Source organism: Antedon mediterranea, chromosome 9 (genome assembly GCF_964355755.1).
Source record: "Antedon mediterranea chromosome 9, ecAntMedi1.1, whole genome shotgun sequence".
In the NCBI taxonomy this organism is placed as follows: Eukaryota; Metazoa; Echinodermata; class Crinoidea; order Comatulida; family Antedonidae; genus Antedon; species Antedon mediterranea.
This window is the reverse complement of record NC_092678.1, coordinates 6,569,263-6,595,354: the sequence shown is the minus strand read 5'-3', so window position 1 is coordinate 6,595,354 and position 26,092 is coordinate 6,569,263. Positions and strand designations below refer to the sequence as shown.

Here is a 26,092-nt window from a genome sequence, read left to right as displayed (position 1 = left end):
AAGCAATGATTATACCATCTTAAAATATAATATATCAAAATTCCAAAGCCAAGTTTAAATCATAATATAAAAAATATATATAAAAAGTATTTTAAATTATATACATAAGCCTAATTATTATCGGAGAACAAATTTATTTTAAGTTTAGCAAGGAATGTAGGGAAATAATCCAATAGCAGGGAATCTTTCACTTCATCATGGATGTCTTCCCACAGTCGGAAGTCCAATAAATGGAATACTCCTGCACGGTATGTAGGACAACGCAATCATGGAGTCCATTATGTTGGAACATATATGTCATAATAAATCATCTTTATCCTTAAGTTAATATAAATCATCATGCTTAACATTATTCAATGCCACTCCTAAATATTTTATGTTCGAACGAAAATAATTTGAAATTTAATATAAATCCGAAGTATCACCACTTCAACGTAGAAGCTTCTAATTTTAAGGTTTCTGTGTATTCGGTTACCGTTTGTACGAACAAATCGACAAATTTCACAAAATTAGATTACAAGATTTTCAACATAGGCTTTCAGCTCCGAGAATTGATTCTGTCGAGCGAATCACAACCAATTTAACGTTGAAATACGAGTATTATTAAGGTGTTCCGTGATTGAGTACAACTCTAATAATATTGGACGCAATTTCAAAACTAAAGTATCTTTTATTAATTCATTATTGTTTGTAAAAACAAACAAGCGTTGTCAAATTACACAAAATCTCATTACCATCTGTGCTATGTAAATGTTTCGTTAAAGAATTAAGTCTGAAAAGCATCAATTAGCCACATTTTAATGAAACAATTGCTAGTCTTAAGACAGCTTATAAAAACATACACCTATATATATATTACACTGGCCTGGCTTAGAACAACAAGAATCTGCTGGCTAACATAGTAACGGCCTAAAAACAACATCGACTCGTGTAGTTAAAACTACCCTTGATGTTCTATACAGCAGCAACGACATATCCAGTGTGCTATTACAATCAATATCTCAGTCTTCAATGACAAACTGTATTACAAGATGTGCAGATGAGGATTAAACTTAATTCAATACGTAAGTCAACATCATTGATACAGTCAACAAAAAACATGCATATATTAAACGACTTCACACTATCAATTATATTATTAAATACCATTACAATACATTGGCTTTTATTATTCTTATTCAATATATCAAAACCAGATGCATGCGGGGGCTGGGGTTCCAGTAATATCTTTAATACTGAAGTCAACATCACTGACAAAGTCAACAAAAACGTACATACTGTATATTAAACAACTTCACACTATTAATTATATTATTAAATACCATTCTTACAATACATTGGCTTTTACTATTCTTTTTCAATGCATCAAAACCAGATACATCCGGAGGCTGGGGTTACAGTAAATATCTTCAATACTTAAGTCAACATCACTGACAAAGTCCACAATAACGTGAAAATATTAAACAATTTCACGCTATCACTTATATTATTAATTCCCATTAGAATATAGTAGATTTTATTCAATATACAAAAGCCAGACTCAAAAAGGGGCTGAGGTTTATCTTATGTTAAAGTAAAGTTTTTTTGACAAATTAAAAAATAATACCTCATATTCCATCTCAAATGTCTTTTCCATACTATCATCAATAATAGGCATATCAAGGTTGTCCATTGCATACAGATCATTCATCAAATCACCATCGAAAGAGGTCAAAGGTTCAGGAGAGGGGAGGTCACATAATCTGGGTGAGAAAAAAAATAATATCCAGATTGCTAGCCATCAATAATTAATTTGTACGAGATGGGTGATCTATTTTCTACCTCTAAATCTAGAAACATGAATGCCTAAGGAAGGAATTACATACAGAATAATCATATAAAAAATAATCATATTTAATAAATAAATCTAAATATATAATGCAGCATAACTGAACAGACTAGATTTTATAAAAAATATTTTACAATAATTTCCAATTTTCTACAGACTATTTTAATATAAATATTACTTTACTTTCAGTGTTTTGTTGTCAACTTTGACCTGGTCACGTTGTAATATAACAGAAGACAGTAACATATGAATTTTAATTTTTTATGACCTAAACTTATCATGGTCGTATATGGTAAGTATTACCTTAAAGTTAAACTTTTGGGTTCTGTTCAACCATCTTTATGTGAAAAGATAGGTAAATATCTACAATATACAAAAAAAAGGTTAATAACTTACCCTTCTAATGATACGTCTGATGGGGCTGGGGGTGGGGTAGGACATCGCTGAAGCACCCTCCACAGTAAATCCTCACTCTGTAAGTCTGTCTGTGTGCCCGCGTTGCAATGTAAAGGTTCCTTATCATCCTTTCCCTTCGTTCTTGATGTACGGCGAAGAACTTGCACGACGATAGGTTCTGATGCATTTTTAAAAGCTTCTACTGCTTCCTCGTGAGATGATTTAGTTAAATCTTGCCCATTGACCTGAAATAACAACAGATAAATATTTAGTTTTTGGTGATGACAGCTACTACAACGATTAATGGTTTATAAGCATGTACGAATGGTAATCTTTGACATTACTCTACATCTTTTGGAACCAAGATGCCTAGGACTATCAGAATGTTACTCTGCTGGGCAGAGATAGGCATCTTCCACCCATCCTGAAGCTTATTCCAAGCCTAATTTCAACACAGCACCTGCATATAAAATACTCGGTTTTAAATTTGACACCCACATGACCAAACAGACTTTTCTAGCTACACCCATCTACTATACAATTATATATTGATACACATCTACCCATCGATTCACTTGACATAATCACAATCTGTTGCTAGGGTTATCTAATTAATAAGCATCAATACAAATCAAAAGTCAACAACATATACCATCATAAAAATATTGTATGAAAGTATATTTTCAAATTGTTATTATTAGAAAATGGAAAATAATATTGATTATATGTAGACAGCAGAATTGTCAAAAAAAACATACTTAAATTCCATATAATACAATCATTAAACAATTTTTAATAACGCATATGTTTGTACCATATATAATCTGAAAATTTGAATACAAATGTCAATATAATACATAAGATTGAATATCATTAAAATCATGGAACTCTAGTGATATTATTGTACAATCTGTCAGTGAATTTATTTTTGTTATTTAAAATTTCATTCATTTTAATCTGCTTGGCTCGGTATTGAAAGAGTCGAAAATTTGTTTACTAAAGGTGAACCGAAGGACACAACACAAAGACTAGACAGCGACATCACAAAACTAAAAATATCCCAAATCCAAAACATCAGAGAAACCGATAAAAACCAGAGACAATATTACATTCAACTGGCAATTCCTAAGTAGTGAGTCAGCCTGTAGGTAGAATAAGCAACTTAAACCCACAGATGTATTTAGGTTGGTGGCCCTTACATGCCACCTAGAAAACAAAGGGCCTAGCCAACACAAGTTCACCACCATTACTCTGGTATATACAGCAGAAGTACTCAAGCTTGAAAAGAGAATAACACTTTATTATGTGTCGCCCATTAAGAGCCTAAAGGAATATTTCTCTAGGTCATTATCACCTTTTCAGGGCCTAGGTTTAGGAATGACAATAGGCTTGGGTTAAAAGCCTATCAAGTCTTTACCCAATGACAACGACAGCCGCAAGCCTATCATATTTCATGACAGAAGCGGCATAAACAAACTGCGGCACTATTTGTGATATTGTTAGGTAAACGGGAAAATATTAACTGATTTGGGTTCAGTGGACAAGCAGTGCATTCACTTTGTGAATAAATATTGTAAATTAAAAGCCGGTAACCTTGATATTATGTACCTTACTAAATAATCAATGCATTGTATCATCTTTACTAAAGTAAGAAGAACCAACTTTCGATATTTGTTTTATCTACTGTTACAAAATTAATATAAACACCAAATATACATCCAGTCACTTGTGTTTGCGCTAAAGCTTTTCGGTATTTATTTGAGAACCAAGGAAACTCTTTTGTGATTTTTCTCAAGTTTTATCATAGTTCCGTCACCTAAAGGGTACTTTGTTGCAGGGAGGTTGAATCAACAATAGAATATAAAAGCATTAAATTGCTTGATAATCTTTTAAACTGTTTAGTCACATTTAAATAGCTGTAATGAATTTAAGAGCAGGTGATAATAATCTTATTTCAGAAATTGAACTTGCTAAGTTTGCTTTACTAAAGGAATAAGGATACAACATTATATTATCAAAAATAAAAACCTCAAAGATACTGTAGTGAACTCAACAATTTATTAATTATGCAATATAGGCTCTTCCTTGAGTTACATCAATCTTGACTCTGGAGTTATAAAATTATTTTAGCAAGAATTGTAGTTTCATTTAAAATATTCTAAAATAACAGTAATAATAAAGCAATGTATTAGAGAGGTCATAGGGACCATTCTACTGCAGTTACTGCAGTAAATGTATGATTTTAGTTTGTTTCAGTGTAGAGGTTAAATTATGAGGCAGTCTTTGGCAATAAACAGTGTGTATGGCTATCCCAAAAATAAAGCTTGCTATTAATTGCATAATGGTTTAGGAGCAAAAATGTAATTACTGCAGTAACTGCATGGTCCCTATGACCTATTTACGTTCTAACTTCATACAAAATACTACAGTATGGTATTGATACTGCTTTTCAAATGACCTTTGAACCTTAGTTTTTTCCATCAATGTCTAACTTCTAATAAAAAAACTGGTCATTTTAAAGGCTCGCAAATGGCATGTTTTAAGATGATCTCTGCATTTCATTACCTGTACTTTAACCTATGCTATATTATTCGCTACCTTTTGCAAGGGACATGGACCTCTCATGACTTGACTTACGGTAGTAGCAACTAATGATGTATGTAATTCGATGCACAAATAATTCCCACATCAATTTCAAGATTTAATGAAGATGTTTATAAACACTGACATTCTATAATGAAGACGGTAGAATGCTATAGCACGCGTTATTGGCATTCTTGTCATCCTGCTCTGAACAAACGTCAAGATTGTACTCGTGTAATGAGTTCTAAAACCTAGTCAACAATCATACGAGACTCAGAAATTAAATTGAGAAAAACCGAACAGTTAATGAAATAAAATGTGTTTTCCTAACTCAAAGTAATGAAAATTTGATTGATTTTTCTAAAAATATGTATCAATTTAATATACCAAATTATTCATAAAATGAAACAAAAATCTATTATTTATATTAATAATTGTGTAAAATTTTATTATACATTATTTTGATCTTGTTTAATTACGTCAGCAGACAGTTTTAATTTCCAAATAGCTAGATATTAGAATTCTATTTCCTCCGCTTAATTCCCCAGCCCGAAAATCAATTTGTAGGTAACATCTTTGATTGAGAAGATGTGAGCAAAATTACACCATGAATCACCTGGATGAATATTACTTCATCAGGTTAAATATCGGCAACCAAGTGAAACAGGTATGAGGCAATAATAAATTTATCTTCGCCAAGGTTCCAATAAACTCGTCTGATACAAAAATGGTTCTAATCAAGCAATTTTCATCACCTTTTTTATGGAAACCCTTAAATGTGGCCTTTGGTAATGATGTATTTTGTGTCTTATAATTTATGGAGTATCGGATACAATATAGCTTTAGTGTTAACGATTTATCATGGTTGCTTTCCAGTGAATAATTGTAAATTATCAGTCCTTCTTGTCTAATATTTCAAATGTAAAGAATTATCTTCTGAACTTATAATCCTTTCAAATTGCTTTCTAATTTTGCAATTCAATATTTTCTTTCTTCATCTTATTATTAAAATCTTACAGGTTACAAAAAATGAAATAGATTAATTAATTCTTTAAATATGATTTTGACAACTATGTTCTTAAATTATTATATTAAAATATAATAGATATAGTAATTAGAGGTACATGTATAGGTAACCTATTCCTCCCTTCCTTTTCGCCTCCCTTTTTGTATTTAATATATTTTTATGCAGCGGTGACATCGAAAAAAAATAATATTAGGTTAAACCTATTGTTATTGTTGAAATTAATATTGAATAAAATATTATTTTTAGTCAATAAAACAGTAAGTTATATATAAATTATATAGTGTATATAAATATATGAAGAAAACAATTTCTTAAAAACTGTTGATCAATGTGTGTGGTCACTATGGACACTAGTTTAAGTCGTTAAGATTACCAATGATTGCCTAAATGCAATCAGTTAATGAGATTGTGATCTTTGGATATCGGATTTCAGATTTCTATATAAAAAACCTACTCACTAAATATAGGTAAGACTGTACCAACAGACATTTTATAGATGCATTTAAAATGTCAACAGTATTGTATACAATATGGAATTTATATATATTTATATTGTTCATTTAAATGTAATTTATAAATTAAAAATAATACGACAAAAGAATAGAGCTTTTTGACTGTTTTACTTTATTGTTTTGATTTAGCTTTCTTAGCCTTTGAATTTCATGTTTCAATTGAGATCCAACCATAGTCATTTTCCAGTAATTTGCATTCTGAATAATGTTAATATCATTTTGATTAAAATAATAAGTTGTATATAAACAAGGTTTTTACTACACTTACTGTATATGAGAAAATAACTGATTTTAGTTAATAAGTAAATGGAAGCACAAAAAGAAAGAAGTGTAAATGCATTTTTCTTCAATTATCTACCAAACTAGAGATAGTAAGATGAGCTTAACAAACGAACGATGTCACTTTTCCAGGTGATATAGTCAGTGGATTGTATAAATATCGCACACCAATGAATTGGAATTGAAGGCTTATTGGCGTAATTGGCGACTTACTGATGACAAACATACTATTCAATTTCCAAATTCCTGCATCCATTAACTGATATTGTTATTAATCGTAGTAACATTTACAAATTACCAACAGTCGTATCCTGTTTACCCGCTCACGTCATTCGCTTTAAACGAGCACATGGTTCTCTCCCAGGTGCGTACAAAGTGTCAAAGTGGGTTCGTCGATATGCAAGAGTACTCAACTTAGAAATAAACAGATGAACTCAACTATGTCTTGAACAGGTGACATGGGCAATTCCACTGAGAGCGGTACTATGTATTTCTCAGCAAGCAGTCATAGGATTTTGCACTCTATAACCCTTTCTGCAAATTAATTAGTTAACTTTGAGCTAAGGTTTTTGAACCATGATGTTAATAACATTAGTTAAATTTCATTTAAATTAAAAAAAATTGGAGATCAAATATGAAATAGGTTAATTTACCTAGTTATTAAAATTCTAAATGGCAAAGTCTCCTGAGCCTCAGACGAATAAATTAAATGATCTTACAGTATATCATATACTGTATCATCTTAAGGTTAAATTTTGTATGTTCTTAGTAAAATTTGAAATTTAAATACAAAAATTAATGTTTTACATTTATTATATTGATATCATAAGCATCCTTAACCTTCTTTAAATATTAGATATTTCTTTTACATTATCTTTTTTCACAAATAGAACAGTTGGTATAAATTGAACCACTTCTTGGAAAGGAAGTTTGGCACATTAAGCACTCAAACAACCTCCAAGACCAAATCTTACAAAAACTAATTTTTATCTCAATTTTAGATTTAGTAGGAAGTATCATATTTTGTTGGGAACCAAACGCACATTTTTGTACATAGTTAAATAGATGGGTGTCAATTAATCTCTTGGTGTGTTTGGGTCAACAGAGCTGATAAGGTAGACTGTGAAAACAAGGGGTTTACGTAAAGTACAGCCTTGGATTAGTGGCAGCATCCAAATGAATTTGCCATTTAATTTCCAGAAGCCCATCTGTTTATCACAATCTGTAAGGCAATACTCTTGAAGCTGGTTGGTTTGTTTGCTGAGATTGTGTACTGTAGTTCTGCTAAATCTGATCAAAGTAGAAGCAGAAGAAGAATTGAATGATGCACATTACCAAATGGCAAAAAGTGAAAGAAGATAAAATGGAAAAGGATGCGAATTAACAATGGATGAAGAAAGGTGCGATTTTCCAGTTCTGTTGAAAAAGATTGAATTACCAATGAAAACAAAAGAATTACCAATGGAATCAAAAAAGAAGAAACTCTTCAGTTATGCTGAAGAAGATAAATGGAATGTGATGTGAATTACCAACTGGAAACAAAGTAGAAGCAAATCTCCAATTCTGATAAAATGATAAGATAAAATCAAATGGGATGAGAATTACTAATGGAAACAATAAAGAAGAAACTCTCCAGTTATGGAATGTCAAGTAAACACGAAAAACAACAACTCTCTAGTTCTGTTTGAAGAGGTTCAAATAGATGGATGAGATGAAAGAAACATTTTATTCTTAGAAATGTTGGTTATAAACCAATCTGTCTTGGCATTCCTTAATGAAAACCTTATGCCATTTACACACGGCTCAGTTTCCAAGCATGTAGTTTTAATTATTCATTCGGGCTAGAAACAAGTCATAGGTAAATGACATTTATAGCTAACTTACATACATAGCAGGCTTTGAGGACAAAAAACTAATCAAACTATGTACCCTAGAATAGCAAAACCAGGCCATATTTCTACAAACACATTACAAACATTATATTGCTATTGCAGAGTTGATATCGACTTTGATTTGTCTAAAAACAGTAACTCCATTAGATCTACTCTACTTGTTATAAACTCCATCTCTAATGATGGGTAGAAAGGTGAACATGAAATAGGTTGCTCTTCGTTTCTACTTAAAGTAATAACAAACTAACGTAGTTATAAACTAAACTAAAGCATGAAACACATGTTTATTCTCATGTCCATTTTTTACATCTGATGTAATTTATGCTATCGACTTTAAAATGTCAAACTATTATTCCAAATGTGAACAAAAAATAGACAAGATTAAATGTCAAAACTGTGAAGTCACATGATCAACAGATATAGATACAATATATAACCTATTTAAATATCAATACAAAATGGTAATCTGTGAAAATGACAATGTTAGTTGTGTTTTCACAAGATAAAATTTGATATCGATTTGCATGTCATGTATTCAATTATGTATTATTTCTTGAAATATATAATCTATTCCATTGTTGTTACAGCAGAACCCCTGTGCTCTATTAAGGAGACACAGGAAATGAATGAACAACAGGAAATATACAGACAGTACTCTTTAATGCTATAAAAGGTGACCCCTTTTCAAGGGACACCTCAATTAAGAGGACACTTTGTTAGGTCCTGAAGGTGTCCCCTTAATAGGGGTTCAACTGTGTTACATAGGGTAGATATACTTTTTAAATGTTGGCAGCAAAAATAACACATTTTAAGACAAACACCAATTTTATATTTGTTAGAAAGCATCACTATAGTGTATTGTATGTGTTACGTATTCACATGAAGTAACTGTGTACAACCAGTATATATATTGAGTATAGAAAGCTATCCATCATATGTGACACTTGCATGTGCAGCTTTATATGTCAAACTGATTTACCTGTCTAATGAGTTATCGCAGGAAGAATTGACTGCGTGAAACCACTGATGATTTCAAAACAGAATCGAAAATGGATTTATGCAAAATAGCACAGTTGATTAATTAGTTACAATTCGTTAAACTTGTCTGTAAAGTTATGTGCAAGAGCTTGTTTTCATTTATATGTATGTGCAGTATATGTCTAGAGTATGTGAAACATACATGTGCTGCCAGTATAATAATTAATACCCCTTTCACATCACCTATACTGTAGTATGTGAACCGTCTTTTAGAGTTAAAAGGTCACTTTTAGCTGAACATATATTATTTAATTGCATTTAAAATACTATAAACATTTGATTTTTACTGTGCTCCAGTACTGTAGCATTGATGTGATTAGGACCTCTTGATCATATTTCTTAGTCAATGTCAATGGTACGTCAAGATACATGTACTCCAGAGTTTAATATTAATGTGAAATGGGTATCGGTTACGTGCAATGATAATTCAGTTCTCTGGTGCCAGTAGTTCCAAGTTGCTAACAATTTCAATCAAAGACACCAGACATCAGCCAGTACTATCTAAAACATCCCAGGGCATCACGTATGCAAAACCCAGGAGAGCAACAAATCGCTCTCCTCAAATCACCGAGGAGAGCAATTCGCTCTCCTTGCAAAAATTTTAAATCGTACACATTTCCCCCCCCCCCCCCCCGCCGGGAACAACAAATGTATACTGTCTGTACCTCTCCCCTAAAATCCCCCACACCCACCTTTACACACAATATTTTCCGTGGGGATCGTATTATTCTACAGTACAAAAAACTCAAGCCAATTTTTTTTTTTATGGCCTGCCTGGGTAGATTGGGTTTCAGGAGCCTGGAGAATCCTGTCCTGGCCAACTATATGCCTTTAGCCTAGCTTTTCTAGCCTAGCTTGTTGGCCTAGAAATCAGACAGAAAACCTGAAAAGTATTTACCTGCAATTCATAAATTATACAATTCTAACATGCAACAGCCATTAAAATATTGATAATAAGTTACAAAGTGTCATTTTAAAATAATTAAGAAAGATATTTGATCGTGTTTACATGTGTCACACATGGGCGCACGCACAATAGGGGGAGGGCTGAGAGAGTTTCTAGAAGATGCTGACGTCACACATCAGCACGTGTTTTGAGGAGGATTTGAGTGACCAAAATTGGTTAGAACTTTCGAAGAAATAATCCATCTTCAAAATGACATAATTAAAGCAACCAGCAGCTAAGCTTTTTTAAATAATAAACATTATATTTAGGCCTCCTATATTAATGTTTCCTTTTAAAATTAAATATATTTTATTAACTCGTTCCATAAAAACATAAAGGGAAAAATTATTGGTTGGGACATGATCTTCCTGTAAAGGAGGTGTTTCTATGACACCGTACTGGTTGCACTATGAGGCGATGAAGTAAACTCGCCCTTGAATGCGCGCAGGCAGGGGAATCCCCTTTGTTGGTACCTCGCACTGTACTGTGAGATGGAGCGCGATGAATTGCTCTCCTTTTCGAAGGTTGTTGATTGCGATCGCGCTCGCGATCCTTAAAAACGAGGGACTGCCATTAGGCTTGTAGCTTTATAACTTAGCTTATATACTATTAGCCTAGTAGGCCTAGATTGGTTTTAACTTTTAAAAAACCACGTGTTTTTAGGCCTCTTGACAGAAAAATCAACACTGTCAAAAGCTAGGCTCTATTTTGAAAATTAGGGAGCGCGATAAATTGCTCTCCTCGAAGCCTGTTGAGGAGCGCGGAGGAGCGCGGTCGCGCAGGCGCTCCTTATAAATGATGCCCTGACATCCAGCGTTAGAATTTATTAGTCTGTACCAAGATGACTGTTTATTATGTTATGCCAAAAGTGATGTTGAGTTTGAAAGATCTTTATTCTTCAACATGAAAAAGTTCAAACATAATACAAAGACAATAATGTGCACTGGATTAACTGATGATAAAACATCCCTTTTCAATGCATATTTAAGTATATAATATAAACAGTAAATGGTTGATGGTTGAACAGGCTGAAAAGGTTATAAACCGCTAGAGTAATGCTTTTAGTATAAGAGACAGATTACATAACTACATAAAACGATATATAATTTAGCTTTGAAAAGCTCTGGCAAATAGCACAGTAATCTGTGCGTTTAGTGAGCCTCTATTTTGGCACATAATTTGAAGATTTCTCGTCACACAGGTACAGAAGTAAGTGATCATTCCAATTATAAAGGTGGAACTAACGATAGATAGTGATTGGTAATATTCATGTATGGACGTAAGCTTGGTTCCCACTAGAACGTAAGGCAACGGACGTAACCAATGACAAGCAAAGTTATAGACAGTTAGCAATCACAAGCAAATAAGCCATCGCTTGTGATTGGTCAATTCACTTGCGTTGCGTTACGTTCTTGCGTTGCGTCGCTAGTGGGAACCACGCTTAAGAAGTAACATAGCGCATTTACTATTTGTGAACCCACAGATCCAGCAAGGAACGGTTAAGGAAGATACAGCCACATTGGTTTGAATTGAAGCCAAAAACAGAAATAGCGATTCATTCACAATATATAAGACATTTACCTGACCTTTTTTATATACAGTATTATGGTATAATCCCACACTATGTAAAATAAGTATAAATATTTCATTTCTTTCAAGTTTCCGAAACCAATTATTCTACTCTTACTTCGTAAGGGTCACGTAATAGGTACACTTTGATAATTCAAGGACTCCGCAAATAAATAAAATATTATATTTTGCACTTGCAATCGCTCTTAAATGATTAAATATGTATGATATATAAATCCATAAATAATATTGTGCTATTTATAGTCAGACATACAGTACCTGGTGAGTGAGAATAATCAATTTATACTCATTTACAATTCTAAAATAATAAATTAATATTTAATTAGGAAGCACTGAAACAAGTTATAAATCATAGATGAAATAAAAATATAAAAACTACATCATTTAACATTAAATATTTAAGTTTTAAGAGTCAAACCTGTTGTAAAGAGCTATTAGTGGAAAAAACAAGCTAGGCCTAGGTTTAAGGATATTTCGTAGGTTGTAACAGTAGGGGTTATAAAACCATATAATTTGTTATACTGTGTCAGGAAATAAAAAAGTAAAACCTCATTGGGAACATCCAACTTTTCAGTGAAACGAACAAGGAGAAATACATGTTAATAACACTATATCCAGCCCTATTCATGAGAGTGCAATAAAACCCTTTAAAAGGGGTTCTATTGCACTCTCATATGCACAGCCATAGTACAGTAATGTCAGTAGTTAAGTAATATATACTGTCTGCCTACGTTGTATATTCATGTGTACAGAAAATGTAAATAAAACTTCTCATAAACATATTACCATGGTAACTAATGATAATAATCACCGTAATATATAATTTAATGTCTACGAATTCTATAAACTGATAGAGCAAGATGGATGATCGTAACATAATTTAGACAATGTATAATTATCCATATGTTCATGTGTCCAGAAATCCAAATAATACTTATCTTATAAAGCTCATTTAGCATGCGAAACCATAGTTACCAATACTAATAATTGCTTTAATATATAATATAACGCGTCCGAATACTATATACTGTGAGAGAGTTTGATGAACGACCTATAAATCATTTTCACACGATGCACTCATTTCTCTAGCAGTTATCTTGTGCCAATTGGATTTTAACATTAACAGCTTTTGTGCTATCAAAGTTGTTGCTTTAAACAGCTGCAATTTAATTTGAAAAACAATTAAATAATATTTTTTTATAGTAACTAGGTCATGTGCTGGTTAGGGTCTCATATATCAATAACTTTCTCATAAATGATTAGTCAAATTTAATATAATTTATATTTCATATCATGCAATGATAACTGTGCTAGGCTAGATGCTTTACTCTCATAGCATCACCCTTCATTTAGGATGTTTAGCTGTTGGTCTGGTGTACAGTAAATGTACATAATAAAGAATAACTATATTACTATATGCAAAGGTCCATAGAGTCATAGGTCCATAGAATCATACAGTAGGTTCATAGAATAATAGGTCCATAGAATCATAGGTCCATAGAATCATACAGTAGGTTCATAGAATAATAGATCCATAGAATCATAGGTCCATAGAATCATACAGTAGGTTCATAGAATAATAGGTCCATAGAATCATAGGTCCATAGAATCATACAGTAGGTTCATAGAATAATAGGTCCATAGAATCATAGGTCCATAGAATCATAGGTCCATAGAATCATAGGTCCATAGTACAGTGGAGTGCTTAAACAATTATAAAAACGGTAATTCATGTTGGAAAACCATTTATATGCAAAGCTACCACAAAAATATCTATGGATTGTCAAATTTGGTAAATGTGGTAATACTCAATGCACTACCATGTCATGTTTATTGCTTACGTCTTGCAACATATGACTTTTAACATAATAACCACAACATTAGCAATTATGATTAAACTGATAAACAGCTGTGAAATAACACACAATCAGCTATCTCCTCATCAAATCCAACATTCTCCAGCTACTAACATTACCCTGATGTTAACTGTACACCATTAGAAAAAACACAGCAGGCCTCCAGAACATGTGTCGATCAGATTGTGACCCATATCAAGGGTTTCGTCAAGTATTACCGTTTAAAACACTCGTAATTATCGACCTAATCCAGCAGGGTACAGCAAAACAGTTTGTAAATATCTAGGCCGAAATTAAGCTATTAGCGAAACGTTGATTTCTGCTTTTAAACAGCCTATAGCAACAGATTCACTGACCTTTTTCTGTAGGCTAGAATATACAGTAGTATAAATATCAGAACACTGACTTACTGTTACAGCTGGAAAATTAGGCTTTAAATAACATTCATTCATTCGTATGACAATTGCGTGAGAGAAAATTTAAAATAGATTGTCACAGATGAAGAGATTAGAATTGTAATAGACTGATGCCAGATAAAATGGATAAATTAAGATGTTTGGGACGAAGAACGGTTTTGTTTGTCCCAACAAATTACAGAGGGTAGAAAGGGTAATTATTAGGCATTTGTAGATGTCATATTTCATTACTGTCATAAGAACGGAAATATGAAGAGAAAAAGCTTTGCTACAGTAACACTTTCCAAATACAAGTGCTCAATTTACAAACACAATTTGTGGTACCAACATTTACAACAAACAATATGATTTTAATATACAACATCTAAAATTAATATGTTTTATGAACAATAAATTCCTAGAGGGTTGTTGGGTTAGCTGGGACTTTCCCCAAGATTCAAATGATCTGGTCGCATTGGTGATGAATTCAGGAATTTAAAATAGGGGGGGGGGGGGGGAGGGGAGTAGACGAGGTGTGAAAATTGTAAAATGAAGTGTAAAATAATAACCAAATGTTTTATCTTCGCATTGCTTTGAATTAAATACACAAATATTTTAATCAGGAAAATTTCACTCTTCCCTGGTTTAACTTTACACTTGCTGTTGGGTCAGGTGTACATTATATACATGTACAGCAGTAGTTCCTATTAAACTACTGTACCAGAATATATAGTACATTTGATAGTCTATCGAGATTCGCATCGGAAGTCAAATTTCCTGATCAGTTCTCCAGAGAACATCGTCGTTACGTCAATCTCGACATTAAAACGATAAAAGCGTTATCTTTTAATTACAACTATTCAATCATAAATTAATAGCGGATAAAAGCTATCCGTATGGGAAAATAATGCGGGCACCGAACTGAGCTGTTAGATTTAGTAAAATCCATTGATATAACCATCAACTACTAATATTTTGTACATGACATACAATAATCCAGCATAAAATTAACATGAAATGGTGTTAATAACACACATGGCAAACATACTGTTAAATTTAAGAAAAATGTCTGGACAAAGGTAGGAAAAATAATGATGTTACTAATAAATGTGTTTATGTAGCCACTACTGGCAAATCAGCAAATATTTTATCAGTTGAAAGTACTGGACAATCAAACAAATGTTGTAAAATTACTAATGAAGTATAAAAAAATATATACATTGTGTTGATAATGTATTTCAAATGTTCCATAATATCACGTCTTCATTCTTTCTCAATTAAGAACTATATACAAATTGAAGTAAGCTTTTTTTTAATATCTAATTTTTTTTTTTATACAAACTTTATTCTCAGTGACCATTTCCATGGAAACGCAAGCAATAGTAACTGGTGATCAATTTGAATTTGGAGCAGAAAACTGCCACATGTGTGCATTTATTTATGCAGATAACCAAAAATTGTCATTTACTTGAACACTTATTAGAAACACTTACAGTAAAACATATTTCTTAAATTCGGTTACAATTCATCTTGGCGATAAAAAATAGATTTAACATAAAAAGTTGCTGAATACAAGCTCTTTGTATATCCGCTGAATTATGTGACTGTCTTTTTTAAAAGATATCAGTGTCGTCTTTCTTTGTTTTTATTGTCTAAAATATATTTTCTAAACGATTTCATTCCAGATCTGCCAAAATATGTTCAAATCTAATCAATCATAGACAATTTTAGTAGCGATTGTCCTAATTTAATTGTTAAGTTCAACACAATAAATGCTGCCGGTAATTATATAATGCAGTATTTTATAGATAACTAATGATCATAAAAAAAGATATGAACCATTGACTTGATATCTTCAAAGCAGGTGCTAACCTTTTAAACCACATTAAACATGTTTATAGTGAGCATAGATATTGATCTTGAATTTAAAAGATAATTTTGCTCAAAGCCATTTCAAGATTTGCAGAAATCGATAGTTCACATCATGCTGTAAATTTGTGCTGAAATAGTGGAATTTAAGCTAGTGAGTTGAGATAAATGTCTAGCTATCTTTGCTGTGGTTTAAAAAGAATTAATGTATCATGTACAGTATCTCTGATGCAATTGAAAATAATTTAAATCATGGAAGAACATCTTTATGGCATTATATAATTAACTTAATGAGTTACATTCTAAACAATTTGCAATTTTTTTCCAAGTACAGAAACTTCAGCAGTACGATTGTGTTGACCTTAGTTCAGCAAAAAATCTTTGGTTTGATTACACATATAAAATCATTTTCATTTAAAATATATTTTCATTTTTCTTAAAGGTTAACTAACCATTTTCTTATATAAATATTTTCCTTAATTATGACTAAATATTAAAAAACTTATTACTGGAAAAGACAAGTAGATTAAAAACCAAGTTATGATCAAAATTCAACTGTGTTCTTTAGTTAATAATCAAAACTCATCTCAGTAGCACACGCATTGACCTTTGGTATACGCCATCTGAATGCTATAGTATAATTGATAGTGAGCTAAGCAAACGTATTGCCTGTAGCCCTAGTAACGCTGTAAAGCTAATCTGTTGCGTTTGACATTGAATAGGCTCTGACAACTGCTACGCGTAATCAATGAGACTTCTTTAGACTGCCAGAACGCTAATGGAATCAATGGTTTATCATCAGTCCTATTTTGCAAAAGTATACTTAGACTTTGACAATGTTCTTTTACCAAACATCCAATCCTTCAACAATATTTTATGAGACTGGTACAATAATACCCAGAGGCCTAGATAGTCAATTAACCATGTGACGCAAATAGAACCAAACTGAAAGGGTAGGTGCTATGTTGAAAATGAGCTGAATGGGAGAGGTAAAAAAAAGGTGGGTGGAAGATTGCAAGGTGGATGTTCTTTCCCATCTCCACTCAGAACAATTACACCACGTATAAAAGAATGGAGGGTGATTATCACAAACTAAGTAGTACCAAGCCAAGATCGAATCATGCTTTGATCTTTAGCATTGATAATTTTAGACTAGACAAATCTGTTAAGAGCAAGACCTACTTCTTAAGCTAGGCTAATGCCAGGTTAACCAGATAGGCTTTGATTTCTACTGGAAAAGCAATTAAAGATCCAAAGAGGTTAATTAATATTTAGATATAAACGCTTCTCTTTTGTTTTCTTTTAAATTGACATAAGGAACTAGGACATAAACCCCTGGGGACCAATGCCAAGCAATAAGGCCATTATTAGGCCATTCCAAGATAATATATTTTAAAAAACCATCTTTTATCTTGATAATTAACAAAGCAATAACGTTTTATGAATTAAAAAAAATATCACAATAATTGATCATAAACTTTGATCTTCAAGTTTATAATCAAAGTTTAAAAAAAACCAATTTAAACTAAAAAGTATTGAACTTTAATGAATGGTGTCAAATATAAGCCCATCAAGGATAAGCCTTAATCCCAGTAACCTAAATATTAACAATTGAGCGAATGATTTCTTTTTTTAATATGCTTTGTACCAAATACGTTCACAAAAAAAAAATCTTTAGATTACCTGACAAGGTAATTAATCACATCAGTTCTAAACTAGTGAATGCAGAGTTTACAATTTAAAAGTGATTTAGCAAAATAAAATGAAAAGAATGAAGGCAATTAAGAACAATGAGGCGTCTAGATCCATGTTGCACTTGAAATGACAATGGAAAAATAGATTTAAACAGGTTGTATCAACAGGGAAACAAGAGGTAATATAGAAAAATAGTTTGATCAGCTTTATTTGATACCAACTGGTTAAAAGGTGCCAAAATAAAGCAACATATTACCAGGAGGGTGTAAAATGTTATGGCTATAAACCGGTTGATAGATTAAATTGATGCACATTCTATTCTGCAGTGTTTCTTTTGCCATCATTCATGTTCACAATACCTTAAATGTAATATTCACGGCACAGAATAGTAACGCAGACATGTAACCAATCAGACAAGAGGAAAGTGTTGATGACTAAATGTCTGCAGTTTAAATCAAACGTTGAGGCAATTCAACGGATTAGGCCCTCTACAGACCCATGGTAGCCACAATGTAATACCTACACGATTAGCATAGATAAAGACAATACTATATGTTTTTGAGTACACAAAATATAGTAGGCCTACAAAAACATAGACAAATGGCTTAACATCCAGTTGAAAGAATGAACCAATTTATCTTTCCGTTGCAAATAAGTTTTCACAAGAAGGGCTAATGAATACTCTTTCTAAAAATAAAACACATTTCCATTGAAAATAATAACAGCTAGGTAAGTAATAACATCGAGGTGAATAATCATATAAATTGTCGTTTAAGATTGATCAGGGGAAACAGAACTATTCAACTTGTTGCAAAGCTGGCCTCCGCTACTTCTGTTAGAAATTAATCAATGTTGGTTTTCAGTTCAACTTAACGAGGAAATTCGTCAGATATTGTACAGAAAATTAATGAACATTCAAGCACTAATAGAAGTATAATATAGTTTGATCCATACAGTTAATTTAACCATAGTTAGCCATTTTCTTGAAGGACGTTTTAATGAAATACTGGCTTTTGTCCATATTCAGCCTTACATCTAAATGAAAAATATACTCTAAGAAAGAAAAGGTAATTTGTCAAATTTTACTAAAGATCTTGAAGATGCAAAAACTGACGCCAGTAGTTTGAAGGACACAGTACTGAACTGGTTTGATTTGCAAAGCACGACAAAGGTTAATTCAAAGATTAAATTAACTTAGTTCACAGAAAATGTATCTATTAGTATCTCTAATAAAGTTTATTCTTTGAACAAGTTTAAGGAAAGTAATCAGCCTAGGTGATTTTTCACATTTTACTAAAAGAAGTGATAAGACTGATGCCAGTAGCTTCGAAGGACATGGACAGATTTGTAAGGTTCTTTCTTAAGATTATAATGTTATAAATAAATTGATTTTTCTTTTACGTTTTACTGCAAATTTATGAAAAGTAAAATGTAAGTCTAAATATCACCAAGCTTCCTTAAATGTTGGGTTTTCTCTTAGGTTTTCACAGAATTTCTATGTTTCTATACTTTATTTAATCTGCAAATTTATGAAAGTAAAATGCATTAACAGTAAAAACGATTGAATATCGAAACGTGGCAGGCTATATGGCGCTTGACCTTTGACAAGATCGCCTAAAATCTACGATACTTAGTATTATTGACTTAATTTCATAAACATCTTCATGTCGTACAACTACTCGTAACATTTTTTCTCAACTTTCTATCATCTAAAAGTCGTAGTTAGTCATGCCTCGGGTCACATTCTATGGTCACCGTACAGGTAGGCTACTACATTAGTACTTCTATGAATGGATGACTAGCCGGTGACAATAACGCTAGTTGGTCATACCCAGTACCGTTTTGATTTTACGATCATTCGGGAAACCACCTCACAACAATTTATGAAAGTAAAATGCAAGTCAAACAGCATATTAACAGTAAAAACGTTGAAGGAACCAGTAAATTTCTTCAAAAATTTACTTTTTTCTTCTATCATATTTAAAAAAAATTGTTTTGGTATTAAAGTTATTTGAGATGTGAATAGCAAGATGCACTAAATAGATCAGAAAAGGACAAGCAAGTGATTATAACCTCTTTGGTTTCAGTTGGTTTTGAATGCACTTTAGAAGGGAATAAGGAAGCCGGTATAAATAGTTTCAACCTAATGCACTTTTAAATATCACCAAGCTTCCTTAAATGTTGGTTTTTCTCTTGTCCTCTATCACAATCACCCACTGTCCTTCAATCTTCCAGCCGAACAAACACAAAAAACACCACTTAATTTATCAACTATTCTGGGCTTGGTATTCCATTCTGACTTTCTAAATCGATTGACGATACACAAATCAAATAAACACCTTTTGTGGGCTGGTAAAACATGTATCTTGCTCATCGGAGGGCAATGTCTTGCTAGATTGTTTTTTATCTTTGTTAAATGGACTAGGAGGGTGTAAATTAGCTAACCGTTGAGGTATGACCAAACAATGAGAACGTGAGCTCTGATTCCTGGTATGCACATGTGTTCAGAGTACCAGCAAAATAACAAGCTCTAACATTTCTATTGTGTTACAGGAAGGATACAAGATATGGAAATCTATAAGAAAAATAACAATTGACAATCAAATTGATTAGATAGTTGTAAGCTGTCCTAACTGATTTCTCCATGGCTGTACTACTACCACATGGATTTAATTGTGGTGGGAGGAAATGGGCGGAACCAACACCCACCTTCGAAGTCTTCCACCCAGATTGAAAGCTATTTATAAGTTTTCTGCCTTCAATAAACCACCACCCACATTCCTATTACAAGTGTACAGTATTAAAAGGAATATTTATTTATTTATTTATTGGTCATCACTTTTTTATCAGTGGCACACACTGTCGTTAGTGGTGCAACCAAAATAAAAACAATTGAGCAAATTATTGAAAGGAAACTAAGACCCCATTTACACTTACGTTTGGGTCCAGGGCCGGTCCTGGGCCGGTTGCAAATATTTACCTTTTAGGCCGGCCCCAGAGCGTTTACACTAGCGACGCAGATTACTGGTCGTAAATAATTTTATCGGAAGTACCATTGCATGCTGGGATACGAAGTACAGTTTGTTTACATTTTTCTCTCTCGATCGTCAATTCAACTCTCCGCGCGAACCGACCGTTTTATATTTATACTGTATTGTTGTTTTTTGTCCCATTAAAAACAAAATGAACCCCACTGTTTTATATATAATATGGCTATATTTTATGTATATGCGAAACAAGCGGAGGAATACTTTATTGAAAGAAGATGTCTGAAAATAAATTTAACTATATAATGAAGAAAACAAATTGTCGCCCGGAAAGGAGGAAGGTACGGTATGTACTGAGAATGTCGGATCGTCATAACAACAACCTCATAAAAAGGTCAAACGTTGTTCACGGTTCACTGCGTAAGCCGGCCCAAACGTAAAAGCCGCTCCTGAACCTACCTGGAGAGGTGGCCCAGATCTGCGTCCGGCCCAGGGCCGGCCTAACTTTTTGGAGTATTTACACTTATCAATTGCCGACCCAGGGCCGACCCAGGGCCGGCCTAAATCGTAAGTGTAAATGGGGTCTAAGTCTACTAAAACGTTCCATGTACTAGTGGAATCATTGGACCAGCTAGAAAACAGGAATGTTTGTATTAAAGAAAAATAAAGTAAACTTAAGATAGAACTTCACCTTTGGAAGAACCCTATTAAGGGGAAAAACAAAAAAAAACATGGGAAATATATGTTTTAACACTACAGCCAACCCCTATTCAGGGGACACTTTGTTGGGTCTTGAAGGTGTTCAATTAATAAGGGTTCTATTGAAATTAATCTCATTTTCAAAAAGTTTTTTTAATTGACATTACAAATTTAAAATAAAATAGAAAACAAATAAGACAGAAAGAAAAAGCTATTTAAGGAGTGAAACCAATCAAAAACCAAAATGACCAAATAAAAAACAAACATTATATTAAAAACTATATATATTTGAAGATAATAAGCTTGTTTGTTGCTGTGACGTTGATTGAGGCAAAACGATGACAACGATACTTATGTGAAGTAATTTCAAGTACATCACGACATCATTATCCTGTGCAAGTCTCATAAGAATGCTCATTCCACCATCTTATGAAATTTCATAACCAATTACGTCGTAACCGTAAATCCTCGTATAAGTAAATAACGAGCGTGTGCTGTGCGGTTGACTAATAGCAGATGAGAAAATGATCCATAACGCACAAACGAAAAACATTCAAATTCTTTTTATATGTCCTTGTTAAGTGCTTAAGGACAATTTTAATTTATGCAAAATATCAATTATGCAATGTATTGTGTTATGTAAGAGATGAATTGGTCTCTTGGGTCACGTGTAAACGGGTGCCATGGAAACCTGGTTTCTCAAAACTGTTTGCTTTATACTCTGGCGGATGATTGGCATATATTTACCCGAGGGATTATGACAGCTAATGTTGACATTAAAGGTGAAAGGTCAAACAAAGACTAGTATATATATTTCTGTATTAATGGCTTACGATTGCTAATTCATTATGTTGTAAACAGAATTTAATATAATTTAATATCGTAAACACTGGTTAATGTATACATAAACTTGACATTTGTGGTAATTGATTCCTAAGTACGCAAAGATACTGTTTTGAGTTTGTTGTTTTTCGTTATTTTGCTTCAACATACGTAAATCGGATTCTATTCAATAGTCCATCTAATAACATAAATATGTTTGTTAGTTTTCATTTTGTGAAATATAGTATAATCCTTATAAAGGGGATGTGGTCCTAACAAAGTGCAAGTTGAAGCTACATTGACTCTTTATGGAAAAGAATCATATAATATGCAATTAATTAATGTAACGTTAATAATTGTAGCATGGACTTATTTATGCCAAAATTTGGTTGTTTTTTTACAATGATGATAGCCAATACACTAGAATCAGCCTATACAACCACAGACTAAATAAATATGGATCAACTTCAATATTCTATGCAATGAAAAATATTAATAAAAATCTATAATAATCATTATCAGTGGTTTGGAAACCACTTGGTCATGCTCAGCAGATGGATTTAATTGATAAGCTTATGCAACATTAGAAAAATTTACATTAATCGAAAGACTATAAATAATGGCAACCATTAAAACCAAACGTCAAGCAAAACTACTCTCATAGTAAAAATATATTGGAATATAATCTAAAAAGGAAGCAATATTCTTGGTGAAATATTAATAATCATAACAAAAAGAAATTATGGCTAGGCTGATTGCCTGTCATAAAAAAAATAATCAGGCATTGTGTACATGTAGAAATATGCAAAAACATCCATTAGGTTTGACAGTAACGATAGTTGTAAGTCCCAGATGAACATGGCTGTTGTGTGACATGTAACTGTCAAAATATAGAAAAAATAACCAGTATTCTCTTATAATGTGTACAGTTTCTTAGGTAAGATCCTAAAAACAGTAGCACATGTGACATTGTTTTTAACTTTAATATCATTTTTTTTTAAATAGCATTGTGTACATGTAGAAATATGTAAAAACATCCATAATAGGTTTGACAGTAACGATAGTTGTAAGTCCCAGATGAACATGGCTGTTGTGTGACATGTAACTGTCAAAATATAGAAAAAATAGCCCGTATTCTCTTATATATAAACAACATTTTGCTGTCATATATTAACTGATGCTAATAAAACTAGCCTATTGGATGTGTATATGGTGTACATAACACAATACAAGTTTGCCTACATATTATTGGCAAGGCAGATCAATAACGTGTAAGCTGCCTGTGTAAAGACCGAATAATATGGTTGAAATCACCAGGCAAGTTAAAAATGACAAAACAGCCAGTTTGGTAAGAAAACAAACCTAGTTATACCTTTTTAATTCTAATCTAACTCCAGAACAATTTATTATACCAATAAAACTGTATAGTTATATATATACGACTCCATATTATTTATTTAGGATCAACGCTACTTATATGTACACAGTAGAGTATTCCATTTTATTGATTAATATATCACTATATGCTAAATATAGAGACAATCTTATTCACTAAAAGGAATTCATTCATGTTATAAGCAAATGAAGAGTGAAACAATTGTGCTACATTAAAATAAATTAATTTACACTGAGTTTATCTCAACTCACAGATCATTGACTACAGCCAATTAAACATCCGTTTTCCTGCTATCTTTAACATTCGAGCTCCATTCAATTTAACTCTCTATAACCGAAGCTGTTAGAATACCACTATAGTATTATCATTATCATGGTCCTAAATCTTGGAGGAAGATCATCACAGAAAAATAAGCTTGTTTGCTTTATACTTACATTTAGAATAATAAAATCCATACCATCCATTTTGAATCGAGATCTTGTTAATTTCTTCTTGTATATAAAAAAAAATCCGTCTTTTAGATTAAGCAAATATTCAATAGGATTAGATACACACACTGCAGCAAATCTTGTGATTAAAAATCATTAATTTGTACAAATATGATTTTGTCGTTTGCAATTGACCATGAGAAGTTCATGGGATGTTTACAACAAATGTGATAACCCAATCATTTCCTTTGTGGCCTGCAGCAAAAAGTTACTCAATGACAGAGTGACAAAATGTTCATGTTGAATCTATCATAACAAGTGGTTAAAATAGTATAAGAGTCGATACAACAGTCTTTACCAATCACTAGTATACTATGAATGGGTTTAAATTGGTCACCAGACAGTATAGTCACACTCACACAAGCACCATGGGAGTTATGCAAAATCAGTCAACTTGGCTTCAAGCCATTCAGCCAATCAAAAGTGAGGATTTCTTTTGGACTGCTCCATTATTGCCAGGTGTTAACAATAGTGAATGAGACATTATTATAAAGGTAATCTATTGGTTTAGCATAACACCTATTGTGGGACTAATGTTCCAGATGTGTAGGCCCCTAATTAGCCTCTCCTTTGAACTACAAACACAGCCGACTGGATTGAACTGAAGGGAGTGAAACAATAGCCAAATAATCTTAGAATTAGAAGTAGTAACAAACAAACTGTTAGGCTGATTACCCTTGGATAGAGCCGACCCACGCGCCAATGTTATCCCCTTTCAAACAATTAACCTAAGACGGCTAGCTCTTTTGCAACATGGTTCAAAATTTAGACACCTGCTTACAAATAGACTACAAAATATGTCCTAATCACACCAAAGACAATAACAACAACACAGTGCTTAAGATATAGCGTAAACGTAAACAAAAGACATGAACTCTAGGCTGGGGTCAAACTGTACTATTAGCAGGAAGCAACTGGCGCAGGACTTCAAAGAAATAAACAGGTCTGCAGGGCAGGACAAACATTGTTGGCTAAACATATTGATCTCTGCTTATACAACTATTATTGTTCGTCCATTTCAACACTAGCTACCTTTGTCTACTGTACTGTAAACTGAATAAACAAAAAACAGATGACTAAAATACAATACTTTCTTCTCAGTCAATGAACATTAAACTACAAAGTACCAAAATCTTACATCTCTACAATTTGGTTATTGTCTTACAAACATAACAAAACAAATCAATTTAATTCTAAATACATTTGTTTCAAACTAACTATAAACAAACCTACCAGTTTCTAGTACCAAATAAATATTGTAAATTTGATTAACCCCATCATTAATTTAAATGCAAATTTCGAAGAGAAACAACAAATAAAACTGTACAAATAAGGACATAGAAATAAACCAGCAGAAAATATTCCAAACATTATTCAGGTAAGAAAATATTTCTGTTAAGTTAATTAAATTAACTGTACATTCGATACTGTTTTACCCCTGTCTTGTTGAGTTATATCGTTTCGTATTTGTATCTTTACAAATGACACAAATTTATTATTCTAAGTCAAAGGGTTTCATAATGATATTCAAAATGTATGTATTGCCAAGTCAATACATTATGAAAGTGAATATATATTTATATTTAAAGTATATGGAAGGTTTAATCACTAAGATGAAAAAGATTAAAGAGATTGAGATGAAATGGATTATTTAATATTTTTAATTGTTGATAGAAAAATGTTTAATGTGATTTCTAATGTGATGTGCCCAAATATGGTAGTGATATGTTCAAATATAGTACAGTGATATAACATCATCATGTCCATATATGGGCACATAAAGTTTGATAGTGT

At 32.3% G+C, this 26,092-nt stretch overlaps 1 protein-coding gene across 3 annotated transcripts in view; it reads right to left on the bottom strand.

Annotated features, from left to right (window-relative positions):
- The window catches only part of LOC140059480 (E3 ubiquitin-protein ligase PDZRN3-like), a 160,880-nt gene that overhangs the window by 36,968 nt on the left and 97,820 nt on the right, over positions 1–26,092 (bottom strand). For 2 of the 3 annotated variants that reach the window (XM_072105408.1, XM_072105409.1), the window contains exons 4-5: positions 2,225–2,469; positions 1,607–1,742 (exon numbers count right to left, since the gene is read on the bottom strand). In XM_072105408.1, coding sequence (XP_071961509.1) covers positions 1,607–1,742; positions 2,225–2,469 — 381 coding nt within the window. Of the gene's footprint in view, positions 1–1,606; positions 1,743–2,224; positions 2,470–24,244; positions 24,621–26,092 lie in introns of those variants that run through there. The other variant, XM_072105410.1, reaches the window with a different exon arrangement.